This window comes from Astyanax mexicanus, chromosome 17 (genome assembly GCF_023375975.1).
Source record: "Astyanax mexicanus isolate ESR-SI-001 chromosome 17, AstMex3_surface, whole genome shotgun sequence".
NCBI lineage: Eukaryota > Metazoa > Chordata > Actinopteri > Characiformes > Acestrorhamphidae > Astyanax > Astyanax mexicanus.
The window spans coordinates 13,938,192-13,953,096 of record NC_064424.1 but is presented as its reverse complement, the minus strand read 5'-3'; the positions used below and the strand labels follow the sequence as shown (position 1 = coordinate 13,953,096).

The following is a 14,905-nucleotide window of genomic DNA, read 5'->3' as shown; positions in this document are numbered from 1 at the left end:
CTATGTGTCTCCAAAATGTGAGAGAGTAGTATTTTGTCCCATGACTTTTACCATGTCCAGTGGAGGCTATCAAATGCTGCAATGACCTGTGGGAAATGCATGTGGAATCTCCTGCATTGAATATGGACAGGATTTCTGCCAGAACCACTTTTCTGTTCCCACAGGCAATTCTAGCCAGATGCCACCAGTCACAATCATTGCCACCCACTGCACTGTCCACTGTGGGTGGTTACTGCTTCTATGGCATATTCCAGTACCAAACATTACACTGTGAATCAAGGAAAACTAAATGCCAGCACAATTTTGAAAATAGATTACCCAATCTATCTGGCATCTACTATCAGACCTCGCTCACAAGATAACACCTCACAACCTCACAACAAGGTTTGGAATGTTCACACTTGTCAACCACTTGAGGTAACATTTTATGATCAATTGACAAACTGCTATCCCATGACTTTTGGCATGTCGGTGTACATGCACAAGCTGGGGCAGGGTTTTAAAGACACAACTTCTCATTTATTGTTTTTCATTTTTTCCTAAATTGTAAATGAATACTGAAGTCATCCAGACTATGAAGAAACACATAAGGAATCATGAAGTCTTGATAAGTTTAGCACAGCTGTTAAGTGAAAGCAATTCCAGATGACTCTCTCATAAGACTGACTGAGAAAATTCAGCCAAGATATGCAAAGCTGTCATCTAAGCAAGTAGTGCTACTTTGAAGAATATAAAACATATTCTGGTTGGTTTAACAAGTTTTGTTTACTATATCATTCCATATGTTTTCCTTAACAGTTTGGATGACTATTCATTTACAATGCAGATTTTTTTTTGGTCAAACCTTTTACTGGTACTGTATGTAATAGTGGTTAACATGACAGTGTTATCAAAATGTTTCTTTCACAAACTCCCCAGATAGGCATACATGAACATAATGAAAACGTTAAAAAAGTAGTATTTCCAAACCTAAGAAGAAAAACTATACACTATTACACAAGTCACGTTTATGACTAGAAAAACAAACATCTAGAAAAATTTGATTAAATGTTTTCAGAACCAAAAATTGTAATTAGTGTTTTAGTAAAAAACACTAGAGCCAAGTCTGAGTCAAAACCAAGACCAGAACATGTCAAGACCAAGACCTAAGACTTTTTAGTAGTCGAGTCTGAGTAAAGGCAGAGACCAGAAAAAATGATGCAATATTATATATTATACCACAGTTAATTCCAACCTTGCGATGTGATTGGCTGAGAGGCGTTCCATGAGTGCCATTATCAGCCGGTAATGCACTGTAACCGAGACCAAATAAAAGATTTAAAAATAAAAACTGAAGTACATTAAAGTATCTTCTCTATTTATCAAAATGATGCTTAATCTGTGTCTCTTCTAAAACATAATCAAGTCACCACCTGAGGTCAACTAAATCAAATTCTATTATTTTTTTATTATAAAATGTGAATACAATCCCAGATGGCCAACAACAACAACAACAACAAAAAAAAGAAATTATGAAAAGCAATATTTTTTTGATTTACAACCAGCAGCAAATAAACTTGTGAGCAGCAGAAGACCGCTCGTTTATGGTCTCAAGACCGCTCTCAGATTAAGGACTACAACACTAATAGTAATGGTCAGAAAACATTGTACTAAGCAAAAATTGTGAGCTGTGAAGAAAACTGAAGTATACTTATCTAAACTCACTGAGCTCAGAGAGCTTTTAAACAGAGATAGCAAGTTTCAGGCGTTCAGTCTGAAACACACAGCACAGGGATACCCCTCAATATGTGATTTTAAACTATGTGGACAGACTTAGGCATGATTCAGCTTGGTGCCAGGTCATGTAAACCTGAGAGGATCTGTGACCGGCTGTATGGATCATGTTTTTATTAGAGTGGAGGACGGAGAACCCGCTGTGCTAATCCTAGTCTAATAACCCAACCGCACATTCTGCTCTATTATAAGCCTGTGATCTAACCAAGAGATGACTGAGGGTCCATCCCTGTCCCCGTCCCCGTCCCACACACCCCAGACTAATAGAAGAGTCTGAGCTTTAAGCCAGGTCATATCCATTCTGCTCTGCATCAATAAGGAAGAGGAGGCACGCTCTTCATATACTGGTAAGACCTTGCATAAGAGCATGATCCCTCAGAGAATTTATGTAGTCGCTATTTTACTGCAGACTTACACTAAAAAATGTTTAAAATCACAGTTTTTAAAATTAATCAATTCAATAATTTAAAACAGGGGTGTCCAAACGTTTTTTGTTGGGGGCCAGAAGGAGAAATATATTTGAAGTCACGGGCCACAGACTCTGTAATAAAACAAATAATGAAATATACCACTTTAAATAATACATTTTCCTGATTACTTTCATTTACACACCATTTTACTTGACTTACTATCTTTATCAATCTTTGACAGTGTTGTGTAAACCAAGATTTTTCAAATTGATGTTTCATTTCATGATGTCTCTTTATATTAACCTCCTTAATTACGGCAACTTTTAGACTCTTTGGCCCGTTTTTCTGCGTTACAACTGTGCACTCTCTCAGCTTTTAGACTCTTTGGCCCGTTTTTTCTGCGCTACAACTGCGCACTCTCTCAGCTTTTAGACTCTTTGGCCCATTTGTCTGAGCTACAAGTGCGCACTCTCTCCGCTTTTAGACTCTTTGGCCTGTTTTTCTGCGATACCACTTCACTCTCGCCACTTTTAGACGCTTTGGCCCGTTTTTCTGCGCTACAACTGCGCACTCTCTCCGCTTTAAGACTCTTTGGCCTGTTTTTCTGTGCTACAACTACGCATGCTCGTCGCTTTTAGACTCTGTGGCCCGTTTCTGACACCGAGCTATAAAACTTTGAATCTCATTATAAAAACCTGCTTAACAGCGGGCCAACTTTCATTCTATTTCTAAAATACCTCGCGGGCCGCTCCAAAAAAGGAAACGGGCCGCAAATGGCCCGCGGGCCGTAGTTTGGACACCCCTGATTTAAAATCTTTTCATTGCAGATACATAGTCTAAATTCTTCAATAAATATGACACTACTACTCTACAGATAAACAGGCTGGCATAGCCGTGGGAAGCGCCATAAAAACTGGGATGAAGCTCAAGAAAATCAACAGCCTTATATTTGGAAAGCAGTTAATTGAACACAAAGAACAACTATTTATAGATCATTTCAGGTTGTTTTTTATTTTATAGGTTCTTGATGAACCCAGTAAAACACCTTCTAGAGCAGGGGTACTAAATAGGCAGGCTCAATTGTATTGAAACGCAAAATGGATTGGAGATGCAGCACAAATTTTACCTTCCCTTTAACATCACACCTCTCTGTGAGAAAAGAAAGGTCTCCCCTTATGAGACGGAAGAGTCAGATGAAAGATGAAAACAAACGATACGATAAACTATAAACTCTTAGACTCTTAAACTCTTTAACTAAGGAAAACCTATGTTAACACAAAGGCACATTCATTTAACAAGATTTAATGTAGGTAAAAGGTGCTTGTCATGGAAAGGAGTCTATTTTTAAGTTTTAAACAGGAAAGAAATATAGATATAAATTTGATATGGGAGCAATAAAACATTTGTAGAGCCTGTAGGTCATGGTTCCCTCTTACAATACTATTCAAACATTGGCAATAACTGCATGACATCTGAGTAATGTTATCTTTTTTAAATAGTAACACATACAACATAAAACTCTTAAAAAGAGATGAGCAAATGCAAAGAAGATGCATGCAAGTGAAGGAATGTGGTGTAAACAGGATTTAAACTAATAATCTCACCACTACACTTAGAGCTGTGTCATTATACAAGAATGGAAGGTATTAAAAAACACAACCCACCACTTCTATGACTCCCATAATTCTCCTACATACTGACACATTTCTAGGATATTGTACAGCTCTGGAAAAAAAAATAAGAGACCACTTCAGTTTCTGAATCAGTTTCTCAGATTTAGATTATTTATAGGTATATGTTTAAGTAAAATGAACATTGTTGTTTTATTGTATAAGTTTTCGTGAATTTTGGCATGTTCTCCTCCACCAGTCTTACACACTGCTTTTGGATAACTTGGTTTAATGGCTTGTGATGATCCATCTTCATCTTGATTTTATTCCAAAGGTTTTTAAGTGGTCTCTAATTTTTTCCAGGGCTGTATTTGATTAGCATTGTCCTGTAAATATGATTTTCGTAGTATTCAAATAGGATGAAGCAAGTGAGTGAGAGACGAGTGTGTGACATTGTGACAGAATGCCTCCTAATTAGTGTCTCTGGGTTCTGTGGTCTCACTAGATGTATCAGGAGGTTGCTTTTGGTTGGGGGTTCTAAGGAGTGGTTCGAGGTTGGGTTGTCTATAATTTTATGTAGTGGAATTTTACAGTGCACTGGTGGTGTGATGGTCTAACTGCTGCTCATCAATTGTCTAGAGGTTATAAATTCAAACCCCAGCAAAACACTCAGAACCCTATAATTAAAAGACTCCCAGTATGGAGATGTCATGTGATAGGCGGAGTTATAACTAGAGATGGGCAATATTTTAACATATTATATCAATATATTTAAAGACATTTAATGCAATATTTAATACAATGTTTAGACACGCAGACGAAATGCATCAGCAGGGACAGATTCTTAAAAAGTGGTACTCAAGTACTCTCTAATGCATAACACACTGCTTTTTATTCATTAGTTTTAGTTAACTCATTACTCTCCTTGTAATAAAATGTACAGTTTGATCGTTATCTTTTACACTCTAATGATATTCTCAGTTTGCTTTAAAAAAAAAAAAAAAAGCAAAAAAGCAAAAAAGCATATTGTTGGTAAGATATGAAAATCTTATGCAATACAATAAAATACTGCCATATTTCCAACCTCTGGTTCTGTCAGTTCAACAGTCCAGAAGCAAAAGAGACAAAGTAATTCATTACTTTTGATTGTGGAATGTGCTTATTTATGCCTTTAAAAGCTGTTTTGCTTCTCAGAGCATCATGCGTGTTCTGTGCACTGACCCGGCCAATCAGAGACAGCAATGGGCTCCGCCATTATGCTTGGAGACACAAGGTAAGTCACATCAAACACCTATAAATCACAAAACATTCCCATAACATTTTGGATTTTGGATTGGGTTATTTTTGGGAAAAGAACATTTTAAGTGCTATAAATATTTTTATAAGATTATTAAAATACTATAAGAACATTTGCTCATGGCTGTCTTAAATTCTAATCCAATACTAAATTACAGCAACATGCCCAGAAGGTTTTCAAAAAAGTGTAAAACAAGCAGCCAAGATGTTTTTTTATACACTTTCCATATTTAAAATCATTATGAGATTGTGAGAAAATCTTGGAATGTTGAAATGTTTACGATTTCTAATCTAAAGGGTTAAGATAATATTTCTGCTGCAAGGTCTGTAGAGATTTCAACCATTTAAAGGTTGAAATGTTCTCTGTCATGACAGTGACAAATGTCATGGTCACAACAGACGAATTAATACATTAATATTAAAACTCTACATGTTGAATGTTTTTGATGGATGCAGTCAGATAACATTAGCTTTCAGCCTAGCACGGATCCCTGTTTCCTTCCACTGGTTTTGATTTGCTGAATACCAAGTTTGAGCTCCCTCTACTGCAGCAATTGGTCTAGATAAGAAGTAGAACCAAAGGCCAACCAATAAGATCAGTTCCCATAATGTTCTGGTAACCAAAAATAGTTAACTAAGCAACTACAGAACAGACACAACAATCATTTTCTTTTATCATAACATAAAACATTTGTGATTTCTTGATTAGTCTGAAAGTTCTCAGTCATGACAGTGACAAATGGTCACAACAGACAATTTCATAAATTGGCCATAAAACTTTACATATTGAATGGTTTTGATGGATGCAGTCAGATAACATTAGCTTTTAGCCTAGCACTGATCCCTGTTTCCTATCCCGCTACTGCAGCAATTGGTAATTAAGCAACTCTGTTATCATAAAACATTTGTGACTTCTTGATTAGTCTGAAAGTTCTCAGTCCTGACAGTGATAAATGATCAGACCAGACGATTTCATAAATCTCTACATATGGGCAGCGTCCACCCTGCCTGCCGTGCCTGGCCGGCTGTGGTAGGAGCTGGAAGCTGAAGCGGTGTGAGGGTGTGTAATGCAATATCACAACAGGGGTCTAATAGCCTTCGTCTGGAGGGGAGGGATGACTCACCCCCTCGTGATTGGGCAGCAGCCGGAGGAGTCTCAAACATGAGCTGATTGCACAACCGGCGGCCACCGAATCCGTCCAGTCACTAGTGTCAAATTTAATGATTCAATTGAGCTATTAGATTTGAAGAGCCCGAGCCCAGACATGCCTTTGATGTTTAACTGTGATGAAACTGATAATATACTGTAACACAGAGAGGTGTCTGTCTGTGTCTGTCTGGAGGATGTGAACTGCTGTATGTTTAGAATACAGATACACCTACTATTACATATACCTATTACTCATGAGCTTTAGTAAAATAGCTTAACAATTTAACAGACCAGCATTTTTTTCTATATTCTACCTGATATTACACACCTATATCTATAATATTTATATTCATTACATTACATTACATTTGGCAGACGCTTTTGTCCAAAGCGACTTACAATAGTGAAGTACAGAAATAATAGAAGTTAAATGTAAAACATCTTTAGATAGGGCTTATAGGAGGTTGAAGGGAAATAATGGGATAGAGGAGTGAAGGAGGGGAAGAAGGAAATGAGGTTAGAAGTAGTTAGTGTGTTAGAGGTGTTAAGAGAGTAAGTCCTCTTTGAAGAGCTCTATTCAAGCATTACATACAAAAGTTTCATTTTTAATAAGAAATGTGACAGTAATTGTAATAGTGACTTTGCAACTGTCAAAATATAATCAATAAGAAAATCATTAAATTCTTACTTTCCTAAAATTTAAAAACATTTTAAATCAATATTTAATTCAACACATATCAAACAATTTAGGTTTTGCAAACCTTTCACTTGTTTTCAGTTGGCTAGTTTTTGTGTTTATTTTCAAACATATGTAGAAATTGAGTTGATTCCTTTTAAAACAGATTTTAAATTATTAAATGTATTAAGAGTAGAGAGTAATCAGGTGAACAGCTCCTTCAACTGACCTGTAGGAGAATCAGAGTGTAAATAATGTATTTTACTGTAGAGAAAAATGGTTTGTATCCCCTTCACCTCACCTGTAGATCAAAAACGGATTATGGCCTTTTAAGGAATTAAACATTATAATAATGCCTGTAAAAATAGGGGTGGTTATAAGCATGGGCGTGGTAGTGAGGGAAAAATTTGGCCTGACTACCCAGGGCCCGAGTATGAAGAGGGGCCCATAAAAAACCTGACTTTTTTTTTTTTTTGCTCATGTTTCTTGTGTACTGGCATGAATAGGGGCTGTGATGATGTCAATAGGCCAGACCCATCACCAGCACTTTCTTAAACCTTAATATGAATTAATAATTGATTGTAAACTGTAATACTTACCTGATAACTTTCCTTGGGGGACTCGTGGTCTGCCAGCTCTCTCCTGGGTGACTGCTGCTCCGTAAAACCTGTGGGGGGGGGAGGGAAATGTTATTAATAATATGTTTTGAAGATCCTTACTGGTAAAGTGTATTATTTTAGGGATGAGACATGTCTGTAAATAACTGATATCAGTAGTGTGTATAAATTATTGTTGTATCTGTATGTTTATATATATATGTTTTAGTCACCCCTAATAATGGTAGCAGCCAATTGTTTGGTGGGTGGGGCTACAGCCTTAAAAGGGGAGGCGTGACTAAACTTGGGGCTCCTCTTTGTATTCGAAAATGGCGTTGTTAGAGGGAGGTAGGGTTTTTGTACAGCAGGCCAGCTGTGACCCTTTACTGGCTGATGTGAAGTCAGGAAGCCCTCATTACTTTTAAAACTCCTTTCTTTTCATTTTTTGTTCAGTTTTTGTCTTTAACATTTTTTCTGCATGCTGTGAACTGAAATAAAATCACTCGGGATTTTGCACTTACCTCGGATGTGTTCGTCTCTCTCTTGTTGGTGGAGTCCTTACACTCCTCTACACGTAAACCCAACAGCAGCAACATTCACAGGGGCCCACTGATATTGAGAGTGTACAGGGCCCAGAATTTGCTGCCACGCCCCTGGTTATGTGTGATGTACAGTATATTACCAAAAGTATTCACTCACCAAAATCATTGAACTCGAGTTACAAATCACTTATATGGCCACAAGTGTATAAAATCAAGCACCTAGGCATGCTTTTAGGCTACTTCTACAAACATTAGTGAAAGAATGGGTCGCTCTCAGAAGCTTAGTGAAAGTCCAGTTGTGAAAATTCCTTAATACTAAATATTCCACAGTCAACTGTCAGTGCTATTATAACAAATTGAATTAAGCGACTGGAAATCAGCGGGTTCTGTTGCACATACTGCTCAGAGCTTGTCAACTTTCTGCAGTCTGAGTCAATCGCTACAGACCTCCAAATTTCACATGACCTTCAGATTAGCTCAAGACCAGTAGAGCATAGTAAACTTTATGGAATGGGTTTCCATGGCTAAGTAGCTCCATCCAAGCATTACATCACAAAATGCAAGGCAAACGAGAAAAGTGCAAGATCCCAAGCTCTGATGCATTGCAATAAGAGTGATGTCTAGAAAAAGTGTCATCTACGCCCCAGAGAGAGCATGGTCGATTGTGAGATTCAAACCAGTGAACCTCAGATCACAGTGTTGGACCAATTGGAGCCCTATAGGACACATGGACCCATTTATATTTTAGAGTTATTGAAAACGACGCCTAGTTAGTGAACGTCAGCTAGCTTTGCCAAACATTCACACAAAGCAATCCAGACTGTTTTTATACAGAGTTCCCCAATGGTGGAACAAACTACCTTCCACTACCAGAGCAGGAGAATCTCTCGCTATCTTTAAGAAACTCCTAAAGACAGAGCTCTTCAAAGAGCACTTACTCTCTTAACACCTCTAACAAACTAACTACCTTCCACTACCAGATCAGGAGAATCTCTCGCTATCTTTAATAAACTCCTGAAGACAGAGCTCTTCAAAGAGCACTTACTCTCTTAACACCTCTAACTAACTACCTTCCACTACCAGATCAGGAGCGTCCCTCACTATCTTGAAGAAATTCCTGAAGACAGAGCTTTTCAAAGAGCACCTACTCTCCTAACACCTCTAACAACAAACTAACTACTTCTAAACTCATTTCCTTCTTCCGCTCCTTTACTCCTCTAAACAACTTTTCTTTTTGGCCTCCTTTAGACCCTTTCTTAAATGTTTTTTTTTACCTTAAACTTCTATGTCTTCTACTACTAAACGTACATCATTGTTGTAAGTCGCTTTGGACAAAAGTGTCTGCCAAATGTAATGTAATGTAAAAAAGCCTGAAATGTTTAATGACCAAAACTGATGGCCTACTTTTTGATTGATTATATATTTGTAAACATTTTGAATCTTTTCCAGTATCCAAATCTGCACCATAAAACTAATACACTCAAAGACATTTTAAACACAAAACACCAGAATAAAAGAGGCCAATTTACAAATTATACTGTAGTTTTATGTAAAGACTTTCCATTTCTTTGCCAACATAGTTTTTCTTTGAAGGCAGCGCTGTTTAAAACAACGCCAAGTCTTGAGTTTCCTAATTTCAGACGTCCAACCGACTGTGAAAGAGGACAAAGGCCTGGCTGCCCAATTTGCAGGTGTTTCAAACGCGAAATTAGGCCAGAGTCCTTTGAAAATCTGCCTCAGGAAGGAACAACAATGAAGTCTGACGCTCACTAACAGGGTCTGACAGACCCTTAAATAGGACAGCTGCTGAAACCCCAGCCCACATGTCTAATAAATGACCACAAACACTGGTGGAAGCCTCCCTGACTTCATTACAACAAAGTCTGGCATCATTACGGCTCCCTAAGCTCATATTTATCATGGTACTGTTATTTGTAAGCTACTTGTTAAAAAAACAACCATGAGCACGGAGCATAAACCGTGAAACTGAAAAGGATTTTTGTCAAAATTTGTACTGCCATCTCGGAGTATTAGTAGTGCTGCCTGCCAGTGGTTGAGATGAAGGATTCATGCACGCTCTTCCATGCTCTTCTTTAAAATTAACAAACAATTTCACTACATGTTGGCTTATCAGAAACACTCCAGTTGATGGGTACATATTTAATGATTGCAGCCCATCTGCTGAGGCACAATTAATCAGTCCCTTTCTACCCTGTCCATCAGCCTTCACCACAGGAGCACCACTACCCAGTTATAATTGAAATGCTGGTGCGGTGATGCTAACATAACATAGCAGTGTCAGATTTAGGCTTTAAGGAGGATGGGTTGAAAAAATGAAAAACGCACCTACAGCTCTGGAAAAAATGAAGAGACCACTTCAGTTTCTGAATCAGTTTCTCTGATTTTGCTATTTATAGGTATATGTTTGAGTAAAATGAACATGCTGTTTTATTCTATAAACTACATACAATATTTCCCAAAAAATGAGAAAAAGATGCAGAGCTTTCAGACCTCAAATAATACAAGGAAAACAAGTTGATATTCATAAAGTTTTATGAGTTTAGAAATCAATATTTGGTGGAATAGCACAGTTTTCATGCATCTTGGCATGTTCTCCTCCACCAGTCTTACACACTGCTTTTGGATAACTTTATGCCACTCCTGGTGCAAAAATTCAAGCAGTTCAGCTTGGTTTGATGGCTAGTGATCATCCATCTTCCTCTTGATTATATTCCAGAGGATTACAATTTGGTAAAAATCAAAGAAACTCATAATTGTTAAGTGGTCTCTTATTTTTTCCAGAGCTGTATTGCACAATATAAGGCCATTGTTTGCATGCAAAACATTATAATACGCCATCTATAATATAATAGTCTTTATACCGGTTTAAGATAAAGTATAAACAATTATGGTATTACGCTACACTTCTACACAGTGCTACATACAAAGTGCTTCTACAGGGTGTCAGTGTTACATCTCAGATTGCAATGTCCCATTAAATGCAATGTCTCTTTTAGTGGAAGCACCTAAGCAACACATCAAATTTAATTAATTGACCGGGCTTCCATTTGGAAACCTTTTCTGATTCACACATGTGGCAATAGCTCTTACAACACTACATCACATTTAATCAACTGGTTGGATACTTTCCATAAGAGAAGCATCTAACCCAGCACTTCACTGTGTTTTCTTGCCTGCAGGGGAACCCTTTTACTGTACTGGGAAGGGTACCCACTTTAGAGGTAGCATAGAAGGCACTTCATAATGGAACAATTTTCTGTTTGAGGAGCATAATAGCACCTGTAGATGATCTTTAAGACACAAATCCTTTTTTTCATGATCCTATTTATTGAGAGGGGCAGGATAGCAGGCACTCAATAATTTGTTTTTCTTCACAAGAATAACAGTGTGTGGGTCATTTTGTCTTTGTTTGCCACTAGAGGGGGCACTTCAGGGCATAAAAACACAAGGAGAGGGGGCAGTTGCCCCCACCGGGTTCGCCAGTGTCACAGATTCATGCTAGTGTGTTTGTGTATGTGTGTATTAGGGCATTTCAACCTAGGAAAGAAGATCAGCACCCCTCAGGATCTGATGTTAGAAGAATTGCACCTACACGCAAACAGAGGCTCCAGAATGTTCCACGAGAGACAAAGAAGAGTGGAGAAGTTCACACTGGAGAGTGTTGGGAACAAACAGGAGAATGTGAGTTTGAGCCAGTGTTACACTGCTGAGCATTGTATTGCTATTTACTCGCATATGAGAATAAAAAATCAAACAGATCATGAAATAATCTATAATGTATGGTTATTTGATCCAAAGTGTAGTGTCACTGTGAAAATACATCATAGCAGGCATTACCACCCACAGTGCACAGTGCAGTGGGCAGTAATAACTGTTACAGGCTGTGTCTGGCAAGAATTGTCCTTGTGAACAGACAAGCACAAATAACATTAACATTCAATGCAGGAGATTCCATAACATTTTAGCATGTCAGTGCACTTACCTCTGTTTCTTCACTTTCTCACTGTTTTTAGCTGTTGCAGGATGAGATCCAGACAGTCACAGAGGTGTTTACCCCTCCAGAGACCCCCAAAACAGGAAATCCAAGTGTTCTTGCCCCAGGTGACCTCAAGAGTGCACCTATGTCAGTGTGTTAATGCTCTTGTAACTGCAAGACCTATGTTCAGATATAGAGTAGAATTAAAATGCAGACACAATACAATTCAATATATATTTTCAGACATCCCAAGTTGCAAAAGTTGATTTCAGGGAGGTTACAACCCCCCCACCCGGCCAAAAAAAAACAGAACAAAAAAAACTTGCACACACACCAAAGGATAACGAAACTTTACTTTTATTTTAATTTTTTTTTTTTTTTGTAATTTAGAGTATTCAGAGGTGAAATGAGTTTTATATTTTTTTCTTTTTGGAAGGCCTTGCCTCTGCTTTCCCTGCCTCCGCCATGATCTGCTTTCTCTCACTCACTGAACAATTCCCGTCCAGAGGGGGGGAAAAAACTGCCCACCCACACTAAAAACTGATTGGCTGTCTCACAGACTCTTTGCAGAGAACAGGCCAATCAGAACCCTTTCTGTTTTCTCTCTCTCCTTCCCACACGCGATTAGAGAAAAAAAGTCTGTCGCCTGTGTGCGCGTTTGGGGCGCTCGTTCTGAATTCCGGGAGATTATATGTGACTCGCGGGCATCAGGGAGCCACTACCGAAATGCGGGAGACTCCCGCAGCTTCAGGGAGACTTGGTTTGTCAGTATTTTATAGTAAAAATCTCATCACTTACCAATTGGGGAGGAGCCCTCTCATCTCGGTCGGAAACATTGTATTTACCAGTAGGATTTTATTTTTAGATAAGCCCAGAGTTTCCTAGTTGGGGGAGTGTCAGTAACAAGAGACAGTTTACATTGTAAACTCCTTACACTTCTGTTATTGCCACACTTGAACACAGGTTGTTATTAGCTAACTAATAAAATCACTAGCAATACGTGAAAAAAACGTAAAAGTCTAGTATAATTCACGGTTCTAATGTGATGAAAACATCACTTACCTAATGCATTACTTTGCTTCATTCCCTTGGAGTGGGGCTAAATAAATGTTCTGTTTTTTTTTTATTGTTGATTAATCGGATAAATTGACACCACTAATTAAATTGGATTAGACTAAACCTCTCACTCCCTCAAACACTAACTGTTAGGTCCTCAACTCAAAAATCTAAATTTTTAACACAGCTTTTGTTACCAGTTTAGCATTTGTGCTTTAACCTGCTTTAGCTACTGACTTTATTTCTTTAACCCGCTCTCTCAGGTTATTCTGGGCCGCTGAAAGAGGTTCCTCACGAGAAGTTCAATGTTACAATTGTCCCAAAGTCTTACTACTCACCCTGGAAACAATCAGAAGACAGTGCAAAACTGCTGGCTAACATTAATGCTCACCTGCCTGAACCCCCTTACAGACTCACCCCTGCTACCTACAAATGCTTCAACAGGTACAAGACTAATTTCCATAATTTCATAGTAAGCAAATAAAAAGCAAATAGTAGCTAGACTTGACTTCTGTATATTTTAGGAGTAGTTTAATCAAAAACTAACAACTAAAACAAACTTTTCAAACACAAAGTCAAAAACTCAAATCAAAATTAGCCAGCTAATGTATTCCTTTACGGTGCAGCAAAATCAAAAGAATAGGCCCTGTTTAAAAAAAAAAAAAAAAAAAAAAAAAAAAAGAGATCACTTCAGTTTCTAAATCAGTTTCTATTTTTGCTATTTATAGGTTTATGTTTGAGTAAAATGAAAATTGTTGGTTTAATCTATAAACTACGGGCAACACTTCTCCCAAATTCCAAGTAAAAATGTCATTTAGAGCATTTGTATGAAGAAAATGAGAAATGGATGAACTAACAAAAAAAGAGGCAGAGCTTTCAGATTTCAAATAATGCAAAGAAAACGTTCATATTAATACAGTTTTAAGAGTTCAGAAATCAATATTTGGTGGAATAACCCTGTTTTTTTTCCAGTAACCTTGTTCTCCTCCAAGTCTTATACACTGCTTTTGGATACTTTTATGCCACTCCTGGTGCAAAGATTCTAGTAGTTCAGCTTGGTTTGATGGCTTGTGATCATCCATCTTCCTCTTAATTATATTCCAGAGGTTTTCAATTTGGTAAAATCAAAGAAACTCATGATTTTTAAGTGGTCTCTTACTTTTTTCCCAGAGCTGTATAAAGGTAGGATTTATTTTCTATAAATCAATAAATAGCCACCTAACTGTAATGTTACGTTACAGTAATAGTGAAAATAATCTGGGTCAAATGTGGTATGAGCCACAAGTCTTTACTCAAATTATAGTGTCTATTTTCATTTATTTCTATCCTATAGAATCTCAAGTTCTGAAAGTATTCCTACAAATTTGATTTTCTGGTGCTTTAACAGACATACAAACCAACCATCCTTCTCGTTCTTAACAGAGCTCCTATGCCGTTTGAAGGGACGGCAGGGAGCATGAGGGCACTGCCACTGCCTGGCTTTGAGATGCAGCAGACTTTTACTGAGCCCAACCTCACCTGGGAGAGAATGTGTAACCGACCCAACTTCAACCGAACACCTGCAGGCTGGAGAGCTCAGTATGCTGAGAAGGAGGATCTGTAAAATCGCCACACAGAAGAGCTGGTGCTTACACGTCACACGTGATGATCAACGAGAGGGTCATAGGGACTTGAGCTTCTGGCCTCATTAGTATGCATGAAAAGCAATCACATCAAATGCAATATGAGCCACTAATTAAAGTTTACATGCATGTTTCTAGACAGCTGTTTTACATTTTTACAGCCCTGTTACATTGTAT

At 37.9% G+C, this 14,905-nt stretch overlaps 1 protein-coding gene across 1 annotated transcript; it reads left to right on the top strand.

Annotated features, from left to right (window-relative positions):
* The first annotated feature begins 56 nt into the window (after window positions 1-56).
* Window positions 57-14,886, top strand: LOC103025880 (myozenin-2). The gene is made up of 6 exons (XM_022676162.2): window positions 57-2,120; window positions 4,988-5,066; window positions 11,601-11,755; window positions 12,088-12,175; window positions 13,370-13,550; window positions 14,529-14,886. The coding sequence occupies exons 2-6, from the start codon at window positions 4,994-4,996 to the stop codon at window positions 14,707-14,709; spliced, it is 678 nt and encodes a 225-aa protein (XP_022531883.1). The 5' UTR covers window positions 57-2,120; window positions 4,988-4,993; the 3' UTR covers window positions 14,710-14,886.
* Window positions 14,887-14,905: the final 19 nt, after the last annotated feature.

Bases quoted from the DNA above. Each gene is read 5' to 3' on its own strand.
- LOC103025880 (XM_022676162.2), top strand. From the start codon at position 4,994: ATGCGTGTTCTGTGCACTGACCCGGCCAATCAGAGACAGCAATGGGCT. The intron at 5,067-11,600 runs GTAAGTCACATC...TGTGTGTATTAG, and splicing joins ATTATGCTTGGAGACACAAG to GGCATTTCAACCTAGGAAAG. The intron at 12,176-13,369 runs GTGACCTCAAGA...CCGCTCTCTCAG, and splicing joins TCCAAGTGTTCTTGCCCCAG to GTTATTCTGGGCCGCTGAAA.